Genomic DNA, 15772 nt, shown 5'->3' on the forward strand with positions numbered 1-15772 from the left:
TGAGCAATCGTGAGACGTGCTCCTCCAAGGCACAGGAGCGTCTCAGGACGTGTGCATTGCACAGCAAGACTGGGGCAGTTAGGAAATGAATCTTGGCCCCCGAGTCTCCTGCTTTGCTATGTCATCTGCCTCTTACAATGTCTGAAAGGCAGTTCTTTCAAATTTACGTCTGTTGGCCTAGGTCATTGTGTGGGAGCAATTAATTTTTCCAGGTACTCCTCAGCATTTTTCAGCCACCTTCAAAAACAACCTTGTCATATTTTAATTGAACCATATCACTTGTGTTTCTAACATTGATATGGATTTTACACAGCTGTTTACACTAATATGTGTTAAAATGCCTAATTACCGCTGCAATCACAGCCTGGCTCAATAGTCTTGCCAGCTCTTAAATATATGGTCGTGTCTTAATCAAACACAAACGCCAATGAGCATCCTAAACTCCTACAATTTGTAAACTGGATTAAGGGCAATAAATGTGACCCTTCAAACAAGAACACAGAATTTTGCATATTTCATGCTAATATGCTCATCTGTTTGTTTTGCTGTTATTTCCCAGATTTTCAAAAATGCTTGTTGATAAAATGAGGTCAGAATGTGAGATGAGGTGGGTGTTTATAGTGGGATTGAGGGAAAGGCCTAAAAAGGCCTGAAAAAGGCTGTACTATAATAGCACTTTTTATGTATGACTTCATAAACTTATATTAAATTGTTGGCTGACAATTCTTCAGGCAATTAGGTAAATTTGCTATTACTTATTTTTTAACAGGTATTTGAATACCTGCTAGTATATGGAGTATGAAGTCAGAAAAATCAGAGAACCATGCATGCATGTAAGTTTCTCTGAGAGCACAGAGATGGGAGTGGTTGTATTGAAAGTTCAGGGAAAACAGGGGATCCAGGGTGGTTCAGTCAATTAAGGTCCGACTCTTGATCTCGGCTCAGGTCTTGATCTCACGGTTGTAGGATGGAGCCCTATGTCCAGATTCTGCACTGGGCATGGAGCCTGCTTGAGATTCCCTCTCTCCCTCTCCCTCTCCCTCTGGCCCTCTCCCACTCTCTCTCTTGCTCTTAGAAAGAAAGGAAAAAAAGAAGAAAAGAAAAGAAAAGAAAAGAAAAGAAAAGAAAAGAAAAGAAAGTTACTTCAAGGAAGACTTCGCAAACGAGATACATTTGCATTGGAGAAATGGGAGGATTTTCCAGGAGAGCAAGGAAGAGAAAGATAGACAAGAAATAGACAATAGCAGTCATAGTCATCAATGAAATGGAAGAGATCACGGCAATTTGGAAACTACAGTATTTCAGTGTGGCTGGGGAAGAGAGTGCCTCTGGGGGGAACCTAGGAGATGTAACATCAGGAACATTGTGGCAAATCCTGCAGGTGATGGCGTGTCTCCTAACAGTAAGAGGATGTGTCAACTATAACATACCAAGAAAAGAAAGTTAATTGGAGAGCTGCCATTTGGCCTTCGGGAACTTAATCAGTGGTCACCCAACCCATCTTCAAAGAAATATGTGCCCAGAACACCTAACCGGCTTATAGTGCAGAAGACTGTGGCAGTTCGTGGACATCAGCAAGGAACCATTAGGCTTACCTCTCTTTTTATCGCTTAATTTATTGATTGAGCCATGTATTCATTCTATAATATTTCAGTACTTGTGCTAGTCACTGAGTAAATGACAGTGAGGATCTCTTCTGTCTGAGAATAAGATATTATGGAATAAAAAAATCGTATCTGGCAAAGAATGAGAATGATGTCGACTTCGTTTATTTAACTGATAGAAACATGCCACTTTCCTGATTATATAGATTCTCTAATTTCAATTTCTACTCAACTCATTTAAGAGAATATTTATTTTTTAATGATAAAATGAGGGAAAGGCTTAAAAAGGCCTGAAAAAGCTGTACTATAATAGCATTTTTTATGTATGACTTCATAAACTTATATTAAATTGTTGACTGACAATTCTTCAGGCAATTAGGTAAATTTGTTATTACTTATTTTTTAACAGGAATTTGAACACCTGCTAGTATATGGAGTATGAAGTCAGAAAAATCAGAGAACCATGCATGTAAGTTTCTCTGAGAATAAATACATGTTTAAAATAAAAACATGCTTAAAGTGGAGACGGCTAAGAAACATCAAGTATACTTAAAAATCAACACAGGCTGAAAATTATGAATAATGATGAGTAATATAACTTTTGGGGGGCATACACAGACGCACACACACACTTATAACCTCCATAAGGGCAGAAATCATGTTTGTCTTGTTCACAACTGGATCCCTAGTGTCCGGCATGCCATGTACTTGGTAAATAAGTTGTTGAATGCATGATGTGGTAGGTTATACAACTGTTTCTAACTCTTCTCCTCTCCCTCTATCCACACCCTTTGCCATGTGCGCTTGCAGTCCCTCCCATCCTAGTGGTGTTGGTCTTGGCCATTTGATTTCCTTTGGTGATGGAAAGTGGCTGGGAGTGATAGTGAAGCAATGCTGAGCTGGCCTCCTAGGAAGCATTCCTGCTTCCACTCAGCCTGGTGCATTTCTGCCCTGAACACAAGGTGTACCTCTGCCAGTCCTTTCATTAGCAGCCCCTAACCATTCAGCAGATGGAGCATGGGCTACCCCAATTCGCCTTGAGCTTCTTTCTTTTTACTACAAATGTAATTTGTACATATCTTAATGCTTGGGGCTTTTATTGTAGGAACCAAGACTAAATGAGAACCTCAGTAAGGTTACCTTGAAGAAGATCCCGAGTAAAGGATTTAGATGCAGGTAGTTTATTGGGAGGTGATCCCTGGAAGTAGTCTTGATAGAGCAGGAAGAAGATAGGAAAGTAGGAAAGATAATACATGTGCACTATTCATTGGTTCTTGCTGTGGGCTACTAGGTCTTAATCTCCATTGGGAGTCTTCTGAGGATTGCATAGAGGGTACACCCCAGAACTTATCTTTCCAAAACATGGGATGTCGGGGTATTTGTCCACTGATGGCTGTATCTCATTAGTTATGGGTTCAGCCCTGCAACAGGGATATTATTCCCTTACCCCATGCCCACACTTCCTGGCTGTGGTTGTGTTGTGTGGCTTTAGAGAAAGTCTTGAGGCAGAAAAAAGGAAGGAAGTTGCTGCTTGGGTTTGAGCAAGGATGGTGGCAGAGTAAGTCCATGGAAATGTTTACCACAGCTGCTCTGAAATCAAATATGGGCCAAGGGGATGTGATGTGGGTCACCAAAAAATGTCTGCTTTTAGATAATGCTTATGCAAAGTGCTTTGTGGACCATCAAGTTCTAAACAAATGTTATTGGTTATTACTAGTGAAAAAATTCAAATATTCTTGTTTATAATAAAAGTTTATCAAACAATATGGCTCATTCCAATTAATAATATCTGTGATACTATTGTGCAGGGTTGTACAGTCATTTGTTTGCCAAAGGCCAGAGATTGGGTGGAATATTCATACACCCATTGATACTTTGCTGGCTTACTTTTAATCTCTCCAAGAAGTGTTATCTAGCTACCACCCAGTTAACACACACACACACACACACACACACACACACACACACCCCAGAGATCTAGGCACCCTTTCATTGCTTCCAGATTTCTTTATTCCAATGAGTGTGTGAAAACCCAGATGGGAACAAAGGGATTGGAGAATATTCAGTTCTTCCTTTTACTCTTCCATAAATTGGGAGCAGGAGATTATAATTGAGAGGTTAATAAAATGCATTCTTTGTAGAACTGCTCTCTCAAGCAGGAATAGTTCATTTGTGTAGCAGGAATCTTATACACTTGCTATGACTTTGCTCCTATCCCACAAACATGTCCAGGCCGTAATTAAGCTGCAGTGTCATAGTTCAGAGTATAGGCCTATCACACCCAAATATGTATGATTATGTCCTCATCAAGGGATACTCAGTAATTGCTTATAGAAAGTGGAATTATAAGAAGATTCCATGTGGCAAGGCCCATAAGGGAGAGGGACTCTGATGGAATGAATACAACATGCACACCTCTTTGGAGAAAGACATCACTCAACTGTGAAAGATCACTGTGACCCTTGCTTTACATTCCATCAAAAAATTGTTAGGTCCATCAGCTTAGTTACCCTTTAGCCTTGCGTGGGCATTGACTCAGAGCTATGGAAAGATGAGTGTGAGTATGAAATTGTTTAGCTTGATTATCATTTCCTTAGAATGAAAAATCCTGAATTCATTGGCAAAAAAGAACAAAACTCTCTGCTGCTTCTAAGTTAAACAAGTGTTGTTAAAGTCAGTCTGCTGTTCTAATAAATAACTCCACAGTATAACTGGTTTCATAAAATGAAAGGTTATTTCTTACTCATGCCAGTCTATTGGATCTGGGAGGCTGGTGGGTTGCTTGTCTAGGCCATCATCCAAGCATCCAGGCTTTTCCCGTCATGACATTTACCTTCATTCAAGTCCTCCAAGCATTCTTTCACTTCAGCTAAGAAATAAGGCTCTTTGGTGGGCCTGGAAGTAGCTCATGTCACTTCCATTCATATCCTTTGGTGGGATCCCTTAGTCACCTGGCCATTCCTAACTGGAACAGAGACTGGAAAAGGTAACCTAACTGAATGCCCACAAAGTAGAAGAGAACTCAGATGTGGGTGAGATCTCTGAGTTTCCACTAAGGAATAGAAATGTGGGGGCTAACTGAACAAAGAAACCATAGAAGGCTTCATTTTTTACTTTGTGGGCCTGTAATTAATTTAGTATCCCCATCTCCAAATCCAGGTGAGGTTGGCTATAAGTTTCATCTATTATGTGGATGTTCCACTTTGGACATGTAGACAATCTCCTCTCATGTGGAGACATTTCGCATTTCTGGTTTTGTCCTGTGCCTCTGGTCTTGCTTTGGCATTGTGGACAGAAAAGGAGATTAAGACAACTCTGTTTTTGCACAGCTGAGGCTCATGGTTGGCATTCTGCTAATCAGCAGACTGCTTGGAACAATCACTACAAAGGCAGTTAGGGCTCCTAAATATCCAGCAGTTTGGTGATGAATATCTGGAAGTGTGAGAGAGGGAGGGAGTTCATGTATTATAATCTTTAGGAGCATTTTCAATATATTCCTGTTGGTCTTAGGATGACTCAGCATCAGATGTGTGTTGCTGAGAGAAGGGAAGTCAGAAGTAGATTTTCCAGAAACTCGCTTGTACCTGGCAATGCTTCACCCTCCTGAAAAATTGCTACTTGTGACTCTAAGTTGCTCTCTCTGTGATTGCACCTCTTTCTCCTCATAGCATTGGTGATATCTTCTCTTTTATGAAGAGCAATTTTCCTTCATGGTAATCACCGAAGTTCGGTGTAGTCGTCCACGAGGGCCACCATAACAAAATACCACAGACTGGGTGGCTTAAACAACAGAAATTTATTCTCACAATTCTGGAGGCTGGAAGTCCAAGATCAAGGTGTTGGCAGGTTTGGTTCTTCTTGAGGCCTCTGTCCTTGGCTTGCAGATGGCTATCTTTGGTTGTGTCCTCATATGACCTTTCTTCTATGTGCAGGGATCCCTACTGTCTCTTCTTCCTGTAAGGACACCAGTCATACTAGATTAGGGTTCCACGCTTATGACCCCATTTCCCCTTAACCACCTCTCTAAAGGGCTTATCTCCAAACATAATTACATGGAGGGTTAGGGATACAACATATGGATTTGGGGAATGGGGGCCATGATTCAGTCCATAACATTCAGAATATGAAAAGTTCTCAGGCAACACATCCTACCTTTTGGTTTCTTAAGACTCTGTAGTTTCAAATTTCCTTGAATCTTCTGACTCACAAAAAATCATGAGTGGCAATTGTGCCAAGGATTCCAGTTAGAAAAGCAGAGTTGGTAAACTGAATCTCATTATGTAAAACTTAGATGAATTTAGTTTCAGAATATTGAGCAGCGCCTAATCCATCTTGAAAAAACATTTCAAGTTTTGAACTGGGAAGTTTGGATGAATTAAGCAAGTTTTCCCCTACTCCCCCTACACCATTCCTAAATCCCAATCCTATTCTTTTTTCTAAATTTTTTTTTAATTTATTTTTTTGAGAGACAGACAGAGAGAGTAGGCAGGGGAGAGGCAGAGAGAGAGGGAGAGAGAGAATCCCAAGCAGGCCCACACTGTCAGCATGGAGCCTGATGTGGGACTCGAACTCATGAACTGTGAGATCATGACCTGAGCTGAAACCAAGAGTCGGACACTTAACCGACTGAACCACCCAGGTGCCCTCCTAAATCCCATTCTTAAAGCATCTCTTTGCTTCTTTTCAGTGTCATGTTCTTCAGTGTTCTTACAACTGTGTGCTTCGCCCTGAGGCTCCCACATCCCACTATTTGCTCCTTCAAAGCCTATGGATCCTGTCTTATTCTTTCAGGTTCCAACTCTGGAAAAATGGCAGATAGCTCATCTAATAAACAGTTCAGATGACTGTGTAGGTAGGAGGTGAATATTTTTAAGGTAGAGCCACTCTTAGGCTTGTATTAAGGAGATGTCTTCTGCCAACTCGAAGCCTTTATCCAGAGGAAGTGGACACTTCACTGGTAGGAACTTCATTGTTCGTGAACCTTGCAGTAACTGAAGTGGGTGAGTGAAGAAGGCTCTCAGCATATTCTTCAGTCAGTCCCTACTCCCTGAGTGCAGAAAAATCAGTCTTGCATTTTCCCTCCAAAGAGCTGACCCATGCAGCTATGTTCTTAGGAATAGACCATCCATTTCAAATGAGTACATTTCATTATGATCTACAGGGCATGGTTTTTCACACATGCATTTTAAAAAGTCTCCTAGTTCCCCCTTCTCTTAACTCTTTCACGATCTACCTATGAATTACGAGATCTGAGAGAGTGGGAGGTGTGTTTTGTCCACCTTTGTGTCTTTAATGCCTGTTATACTATGAATACAGTTGGTGCTTAGTAAATATTTGAATACATTTTTGCTTTAGGACACTTGGGTCTTTCTTTCTTTCTTTCTTTCTTTCTTTCTTTCTTTCTTTCTTTCTTTCTTTCTTTCTTTCTGAGGGAGAGTGAGCGGCAAAGACTACTTTCATTGTCACAGTTTTAAAAATGTGCAAGCCAAACAGAGAAGCGAATGATTCAGGTTTTGGAAGCAGATTTGGATTATATAAATTGGCTCGAGTGCCATATCTTTTCTCAACTCCCAGTGTCTAAACCATTAGGCTTAAACTCATGCTATTTGAGTCAGCATTCCCTTTGAATGGCATTATTATTATTGTTTATCACTGCCTCAGCTTTTACAATATGCTTGGTGCCGCAGAAGACATTAAAAAGACACAGTTCTTGCCTTGGGGCTTACACTCAGATAGGCAAACAAACAAAATGTATTTAAGAAGAGGTAGATTGATCGCAGAGATGCAATTTCCCAGGTGTTTGTATTTGTGCTTTGGGTTCGTTTGTCTTTTAACCAGCTGTGGGCTGAAGAAATCTTGAAACTTTTCAGAACAAGGACGTAAATGACAAGAGTTCGGAAGAAAACGCCGCCTTGGAGTGCAGAACACAGGGCTGAGCATCTAAACAACTCAGTTTGGGGGATCTTGGTGCTGTTGAATTGCTCTCTTCCTTGCTGCCTCTCTCAACAGTGCGTACTGCCTGTGCTTCCTCACCAAAAACCAAATCATTAATTTAAAAAAAATGGATCACCGGATTTTATGGCCCATTTTCAAGTATTAGAGGCCAGTTCTTTCCTATCAAATAGTGTTTCAAAATTTGACTAGTTCTCCTTAGAGACTGAGACATTTCTTTGTACAACAGTTAGGCAAACTTTTATCCCAAGGAGGAGATGTTACCCTCAAGGTTAATTTTTGAAAATTCAATTCATAAGCTGAAATGAATAAAAACATCACACTTTTCACTTTTGTTCTTTTGGTGCCTATTTCAAAAAAATTCTCTCAGGCAGTTATAGAGCAAACAAATATGTCCATTTTGTAGATGCTGTTTAGTGTTCGTGGAAAAAATTTGTGCGTGTGCGTGTGTGTGTGCGTGTAGGAAGCGTCTTCATCCTGGAAATCTAAATACTCTGTACGTCTGTACACGCGAGATCAAATACCTGCTTTCGAGAGTAAGCCGGGGCAAAGCTTTAAGTTCTACATGTAAAGTCCCCGAGGAACACAATCTGCGTGCTTGGGAAAGCTGTAGGGATGCCGGATTGCGCAAGGGGTGGTGATAATCCTCGCGGTGCAGGGGAGAGTCGGGTTCTGTTTCATTTGGTCGCCACGATCTCTAGGCGCATGGAGGGGTTTCTCGCCAGGGTCTCGGTACGTGAGAAAGATAGAAGCACCCGCAGCTGTGCATATTTAGACCTTGGTTTCCAAAGTTTCTGTTTAATTCCACTTTCTCATCACATGCAGGAGTGTGGTATGCCCTTCCAGATGGCCCACACAAATGCTTTGTCTTACTTCACTCACTCCTTGCATGTCAAGCATCTCTGGGACTACATACATCACCAATTAGCATCTTATATTCATTTGAAAGGAATGGTTCTGCAACATTTTATAGTTTTCTTTGATAAAATTTGCATGTGGCCATGTTCTTCTTTTAGAAGAATCAAGGATGTGATTGTGGAATTTCCCTCCCCATCTCCTCCCTACCCGCCCCCCCCCCCCCAACAGTTTCCCCTATGCAGCACCATTTGATCCATATTACAGGGAAAATATCTTTGGTTTGACATTTCTGGAACCTGGTGAGACCATTTTCATAGTATTTACCAATGCACACTAGACATTGACCATGTCACCTGTATCCAGATGGCTGGGTTCCTCTCATTTTTCAGATTCTAGGTCATGAGACCTCCTCATTGATCTACAGATTTGGCACTGACATCCTTCAGCCTTTTGCAATCATCTCCCAGCTAGACATTCCTTATCCTGAGCTTCATGATAAGCATTTAATACAGTGTGTTGGCCCTGACAGTAATGAGCCATCCTGACATATGAAAATCACACGTAGCCAACACACCAAAGAGATGCTATGTGGGGTCATATTGTCACCTAAGCGGTTAGTTTTAAGTTTTCTGATGTAATCAGTTTGGCGTGTTGGTGAACAGGTAGGTGTAATCAGTTTGGCGTGTTGGTGAACAGGTAGGTGGAACACACAGAACCCTGATGGGTTCTTCACATGAACACAGAACCCTCTTGACATCTTCACATGAATTCCCACAGCCATTTCAAAGTTTACGTGCTCACTGTCAGTATCTCCTGAAACTGTCCCTCCCTAGTCTCCCTCACCTTAGGAAATATGCTGTTTACTCAGGTATCTGTCCAGGAGTCCCAAGTCATCAGGAGAGGCTTCATTTCTTTCATCTCTTGCTTTCCCTTCTCCCCTCCACTCCTTCGCCCCAATTTGTCATTCAGTTTTTTTTTTTAGGTTCTACGTCCATATATCCCGGATCAATTCGATCTTTGCAACCCTAATTCCACCTCCTGCCCCAACCCCAGTTCACACCCGAGTTTCTGGAAAGCTCCTACAACCTCCAAACTGAACTCCTTCCTTTAAGTCTGATTTTCCTATGCTCCCCTTTTCACTCAAACTGTGGAGTTCTCCTTTGAAAAATTGGAGCAGGTCTCCATGCTGTTTAACCACCTGCATTTGTTTTCTGTTGTGTTTAAGACATGACACAACTCTCCCCTCCATCCCCCAAGGTCTGTAAAACCCTGCGTGTTCTGGGTCTTAAGTACCTGTCTCCACCTCCAGCAGCTGCACTGAATCTTAGGGGGCTCATGAAACTTTTCCATTTCGCTCCCCTACTCCAGGATTTTGTACTGGCTCTGCCTCCATTCTGAGAAGATTTTTCCCTCCGGGTGCTTGGGTGACAGTCTGTTAAGCCTCTGACTCCGGCTCAGGTCATGATTGTGTAGTCTGTGGGTTTAAGCACCTTGTCAGGCTCTGTGTGGACAGCTCAGAGGCTGGAGCCTGCTTCGGATTCTGTGTTTCCCTCTCTCTCTCCCCCTCCCCCCACGTGCATTCTTGTCTTTCTCTCTCTCAAAAATAAATAAATGTTAAAAAATATTTTGAAAAGACTTTCCCTCTAGCTCTTCACTTGCTTGGCTTCTCCTCAATCTTTAGGTCTTTTTTTGAATATCCTTTCCTCAGAAAGAAAGGGTTTCTGTGTCCACGCCTTTGGAGTAAATGTTCTTGTTATCTGCTGGTACAGCACCCTCTTTATTTCCTTCAAAGTACTAATCATAGTCTCAAAATATTTTGGTTGTCTATTCACTTATTTGTCTGCTGTCTTCTGTTGTATGGGATGAAGTCAGTGTTCTCAAGGCCAAGTTTGTTCTTATTTAATTTATATGCCTGTTGTCTAGCACAGTGCCTGGCACATAGAAGCACATAAAACATATTTGTCGGGGTTCCTGGGTGGCTCGGTTAGCTAAATGTCAGGCTCTTGGTTTTGGGTCAGGTCATGATCTCATGGTTTGTGAGTTCAAGTCCCACATCAGGATCTGTGCTGACAGTATGGGGCCTGCTTGGGATTCTCTCTCTCCTTCTCTCTCTGCCCCTCCCCTGCTTGCTCTCTACCTCTTTCTCTCTCAAAATAAATAAATAAGCATTAAAAAAACATATTTATTGAATCAATGTTTCTAAAGAATTTTCATGAGAAGGGTTGACTGTGTGTATGTGGAATGTGGTGTGTGTGTTGTGATGGTTAAGTGAAAGGAGGTGCTATTGAGTGTATGTTTGTGTTCCCCCAAAATTCACATAATGAAACGGAATCCCCAGTGAGGTAGCCTTAGGAGGTGGGGCCTGCATGAAGTGATTAGATCATGAAAGTGGACCCTTCATGAATGGTATTAGTGCTCTTATAAAGGAAGCCCCAGAGAGCTCCCTTACCCCTTCTACCATGTGAGGACACAGTAGAAGAAAGCATTTATGAACCAGAAAGCAGGTCCTCATAAGACTGAATCTGCTGGTGCCTTGATAATGGACTTCCAGCCTCCAAAACTGGGAGAAATAAATGTTGTTTATAAGCTACCCAATCCATGGTATTGTTATAACAGCCCCAATGGACCAGGAAAGGAAGGAAACATATTCTAACCGGGAGTAGGAGAGATAGGAAGGCTTGGCATCAGGGTTGCAGGAGGATAGATCAGCAGAGAGGGTCCCAGCACAAGACTGATACATGAAGCCTGGGTCAATGCAGAGATCAGGGGCCTTGACTCACAACCCTGGCTGTTCGTTGGAGACCACTCTGATTTTCCTATGCTGATGGGCACCTAGGAAAACAGCACAATGTACTCATTCACACAGAAAAAAAAAAAAAAAAAGAGACCACAGCTCCAGGGTAAAACGGCACAGATTTTCTGAGCAGTCACATGATGTTTCTGAGGACACACTGCATTCAATGAACGGAACAAACTTCCACTTCTACAGGTAAACAGATATGTGAATGCTTTTGATCAAATTCATCACCCTCATAATCTGTTATTTAATTTTATAAATAAGGAGAGAGCAAAATGAACTTAAAGGAACATATTTACCAGACAGAATAGAGAACTGAATATGGCTCCATTTTCACAGAAGAAAAACACAAAGTGAAGTTAATTAATTATTTTGGTCTAAATCACACAGCAAGTATGGGAGGCATGATATAAACCCTTATCTGTTTAGATTTAGAGCTTGAGCTTTGTTATCTCTGGGTGAGGAGGACTGCTTCTGCCCTGAATGTGTGATGGTCCACAGTGGCATTCTGGATCATACTGATTTTCAGGAAAAATATACTTTCCGATTATATACCATAGAGCATTTCATATATTGTGGTGTAATTGGCTTTTTTTACTTGCCCATTAGATTGCAACCAACTTTAGTTCCTCATATTGGTCTCCTTGGCCCTAGTACCTAGCACAGTTTCTGCAGCTCAGCTGAAGGGAGAGGTTTGGACCTTGTCCTGAAATCTTGATCTGTGGGAGTTGCTTTTTATTTGATTTTTTTAGTCTTCCATTTACACAAACTAGTTTAATAAAACAAGTTATAGTCACTCATGGGTAAATATTTTTGAAAAGAACTTGCATTGTGAAGAATAATTTGCATTCTTAAATATGAATGATAAATAAACCTGATGGGGAGTGTCCCTAGCTAAACACAGCTAAATCAAAAGAATAGGAAGAATATGCTTACAATTCCAAAGAGAATAATGTTAATTTTAAACATTATTCAATATTAAAGGGTTAATAAAGATACACCCAGAAACTGAAAAAAAAAAAAAAAAAAGGAAGAAAGAAAAGAAAAAGCAAAAGAAGAGGGAGAAATTGATTCGCTTTTGAAGTTTTCATGGGGGAGGGGAGATTTCAAAACAGACTGTGAAGTTTTTACAAAATTCATCATTCTCATTATTCCCATTTTCAGGTAAAATGCAAACTAGATGCAAGCAGGTTTTTAAAACACTGTATTATGTGTCTCAGAGGCCAGAACTACTGAAGCAAATCAGATCTCTCATTTTAGCATGCATTTACACATTTAAAAATTTATATTATTGACTATGTGGAATGCCGTGACTTCTAGAGAACCATTACCGCTCACAGGATAGCTTTTTATTTGGCATTGTATCAATTTGAAGCCCAGAATGTCATGATCTTAACGCAGAGAGCAGATATGCGTGGGTAGAGTGGTATGGAGAGAAAGGTAAGGTGCACATGCAAGAGGCAATTTTCAAATGTCATTGTTTCAGCCCTGAAAAGGGAACGCACACGCGGAAGGGAACGTTTTGCTCCCTGGTCTGTGCCAGGCACTTCCGCTCGCACGTCTCGCGCTTCTTGCTTCCGCGCCGCCGCCACGCTGCAGCGCGTGGAGGACCATTTGCCCCTTAAATATCACACGTAGCTCATTTGCATTATAGACTACGGGCCCAAGAGGGAAAAACACTTAATTTTATTAATAGAATGGATTTTAAATCTCTCTACAGGAGGCCACAGAACACCCCAAAGGGCTAATCTATGTTATGGAGAGATGGCAAATCGGAAAAGCCCCAGTGTGTTTCTTCCCCCCCCCTCAGAAATTGTTCCCAGTGAAAGCTACCACTAGGCCGACTGGCTTTGAACATCCTCTGTGCGAACACTGCAATGGTTCTACACCTGATGTACAAATACCTAAGCCCCCGAGATTTACAATAGGAATGCTAATGCATGGCGTAAGCCCCACTGAAACAGACAGAGCCGGGATAATAATTTTGTAACCTCATGTTGACATAACCCACCAGCTTGCTGAAGAGCCCCTTCATGTAGAGGAAACACAGAAACTATAATGATTTTCAGATACAGTTGACAAGAGACCATTTAGTAAACTTTTATTTTTTTTTAACTAACAGTATGCGAGGATGTTGTATTCTAGGCTGCTACTAATAATCTCATCAGAATGCAAAAGCAGCGACTGTGTTATAAAACCAATGATCTGTTATATTCTGCAAGAATTTACAAAAGCCTAATGTCATTTACTACACCATGAGAACCATACTTGGATAAAAAAAAAATAAAACACAACAGAATTCAAAAACTGATTACAGCTGACGAAAAAATAAACTGTTTGCAAATGCAACGTTTTAAAGGTAAAACAGACCAGAGTGAAAGACATGAAGCCCCGTGACGACTTCAGAAGGGGAGAAATTGGTGTTGGGCAACGTATGAACGGGATTTGTCACTTAGGGCCCTTTCGGAATCAAGGCATCCGTTCAAGTCCAGGCTTCTCCGGTCCATGGTTACTGCTGAGTGTGTGTGGCCGGCTCAAGCTGCAGGAAACTTGCAGTCTCAAAAGAGTTGTCTTTTTTTTTTTTTTTTTTCTCAGCAGGATTCTTGACAAAAGCATATCTTTAAGCAGTCTTAAATATACAAATTAAATGATTTTTAAAAGGGAAGACTTTTCTTTGGGGACATGTGGAATAAAGTCAACTGAAAAGTCAGTGGCAGAGGTCTGTTAGGATCTCTACGTAGCTGGGACTCAGATGTCCAGCTGGGACTCAGATGTCCAGCTGGGACTCAGATGTCCAGAGAGAAACTGAGATGTTTCTCTCAGCTGGGACCCTATGATGGGTGGGAGAGCGGAGGCAGGCTTCTCTCAGACCATATGCTTGCTGCTCTTAAAGGTTTCATGGATTTAATTCTGGCAGTTAATTTTTAATGGCGTTTTAATTTTATAAGGAAATAAATGTGTTTAAAAATTCTTTCTTTTGAGGCCCAAACCAATTCTTCTGCATTTTATTCATGATGAAAAAAAAAAAAACACCCAGCTTTCTGAAGGATGATGTCTACCTTTCTTTCTATCTCTGTTGTTGTCTATAGTACTACATCTATCTATCCACCTCTAATTTTTCCATCTATCCATCCAGAGACAAAGGGAGGGAGAGAGACCCTTAAGTGCTTGGAAGCGCTATAATCTTTGGAAGAAATTGATTGTCTCCTTTTCCAACTAAGTCCTTTGGAAACATTTTTATTTCCAGGATGGAAGTAGTAGAATGTGAGAAATACAGGGTTCTTAATATTAAAAAGCATTTTTTTCGGTTATGCTAGGCAGCTTCCAGCAGATTCCTTTCAGGAAATGTATTCTTGGATGTCCTTGAAGAACACTGGGTCTTGCAAACTTGCAGGGAGTCATTTTGAAGTGTTGACTTAGGTGCCTGTAAGACATCTGGTAATAATGAAGATGGAGCTTTCAATGCTTTGGGGTTTTATGAATGAGTTATAGTACAGTCACTGATGGATCATTAAAGTATATCTCTACAGGAGGAGGCGTCTGTATTTTTTGACTGCTGGGAAGTTGCACATAGTGATAGGTGTCCAGAAAGAAATCGGGATTGGCCGTTCATGAGATCAACTAGTTTGAGAATCAAATGAATTTGATGTTATATTTCAGGAGAGTTGCTTACCATGGACATGGAGAAGTGTTTCATAAAGGAGGCAGGACTGTTTACTGAGCCTGAATCCTGCAGGGCAATAGTTAAATGTGTGAACCATCTCATGCCTTCACTCCTGCTGTGATTTTTCTTCCTGAATGACTGGAGGAAATCACTCTTTGGTAACTTTCCATTCGTACACAAGAGCAGCCCCAATGCTTCCCCTTCTTTGTGAATATCCCTGATCTGCAGTTGTCTTTTACGTGACCACAGCACCATATACGTAGTTATCTTAGTATCTCTTATTAACTATCTTACAGGGGTGTGTGTGTGAATGTATTTATTTATTGGTTTACTCTACCGGAGTATGAGCTCCTCAAAAAATGCTATCTTCCATTTACAGCACATAGCTGAGGTTTGGGCACGTAATAGGTATCTAATAAATGTTTGGAACTGAATAATTGCAAGAGGATTTAAGTAAAATCAAACTTCCAGGAAAAGTTAGAAAATGATACCTACAATTTAATAAATTTGGACTGTTGATCACTTACATAGAATTAGAGGATTCTTAAACAATGAGAAGCATTTAAATTTTAAAACATATTTAAAAGTAAATATTTTTTATATTCCAAAAAATTCTATGGTGTGAGATCTGAAGAACAGGTCCCTTTCTCAGTTTAATAAACAATTAGGAAATCTGACATTGGAAGGAAAGTGTTTCATTTACTGTCCTTAAGAGATACCACTTACATTTAAAATTATTGGTCTTTTTTGAGAACTGATAGGGAGTTTGAAAAGGGTGGTCTAAATAGACTCAGTAATTTCTTTATTCAACAAATTTGTACAGAGCACCTGCTATGTGCCCAGTTCTACGTTAGACACTGAGGGTTCAGGGATGAACTAGACTGACTTGGTTCCTGC

At 40.8% G+C, this 15772-nt stretch overlaps 1 protein-coding gene across 6 annotated transcripts in view; it reads right to left on the bottom strand.

Moving 5' to 3' along the window:
* Positions 1-15772, bottom strand: part of CCDC178 (coiled-coil domain containing 178) — a 514890-nt gene that overhangs the window by 23572 nt on the left and 475546 nt on the right. Inside the window, exon 23 of one of the 6 annotated variants that reach the window (XM_047828876.1) lies at positions 5463-5558. The exons of the other annotated variants lie outside the window; for them this stretch is intronic. Coding sequence (XP_047684832.1) covers positions 5511-5558 — 48 coding nt within the window. The 3' untranslated portion in view covers positions 5463-5510. Of the gene's footprint in view, positions 1-5462; positions 5559-15772 lie in introns of those variants that run through there. 6 annotated transcript variants of the gene reach the window in all.

This window comes from Prionailurus viverrinus, chromosome D3 (assembly GCF_022837055.1).
Source record: "Prionailurus viverrinus isolate Anna chromosome D3, UM_Priviv_1.0, whole genome shotgun sequence".
NCBI classification, from domain to species: Eukaryota; Metazoa; Chordata; class Mammalia; order Carnivora; family Felidae; genus Prionailurus; species Prionailurus viverrinus.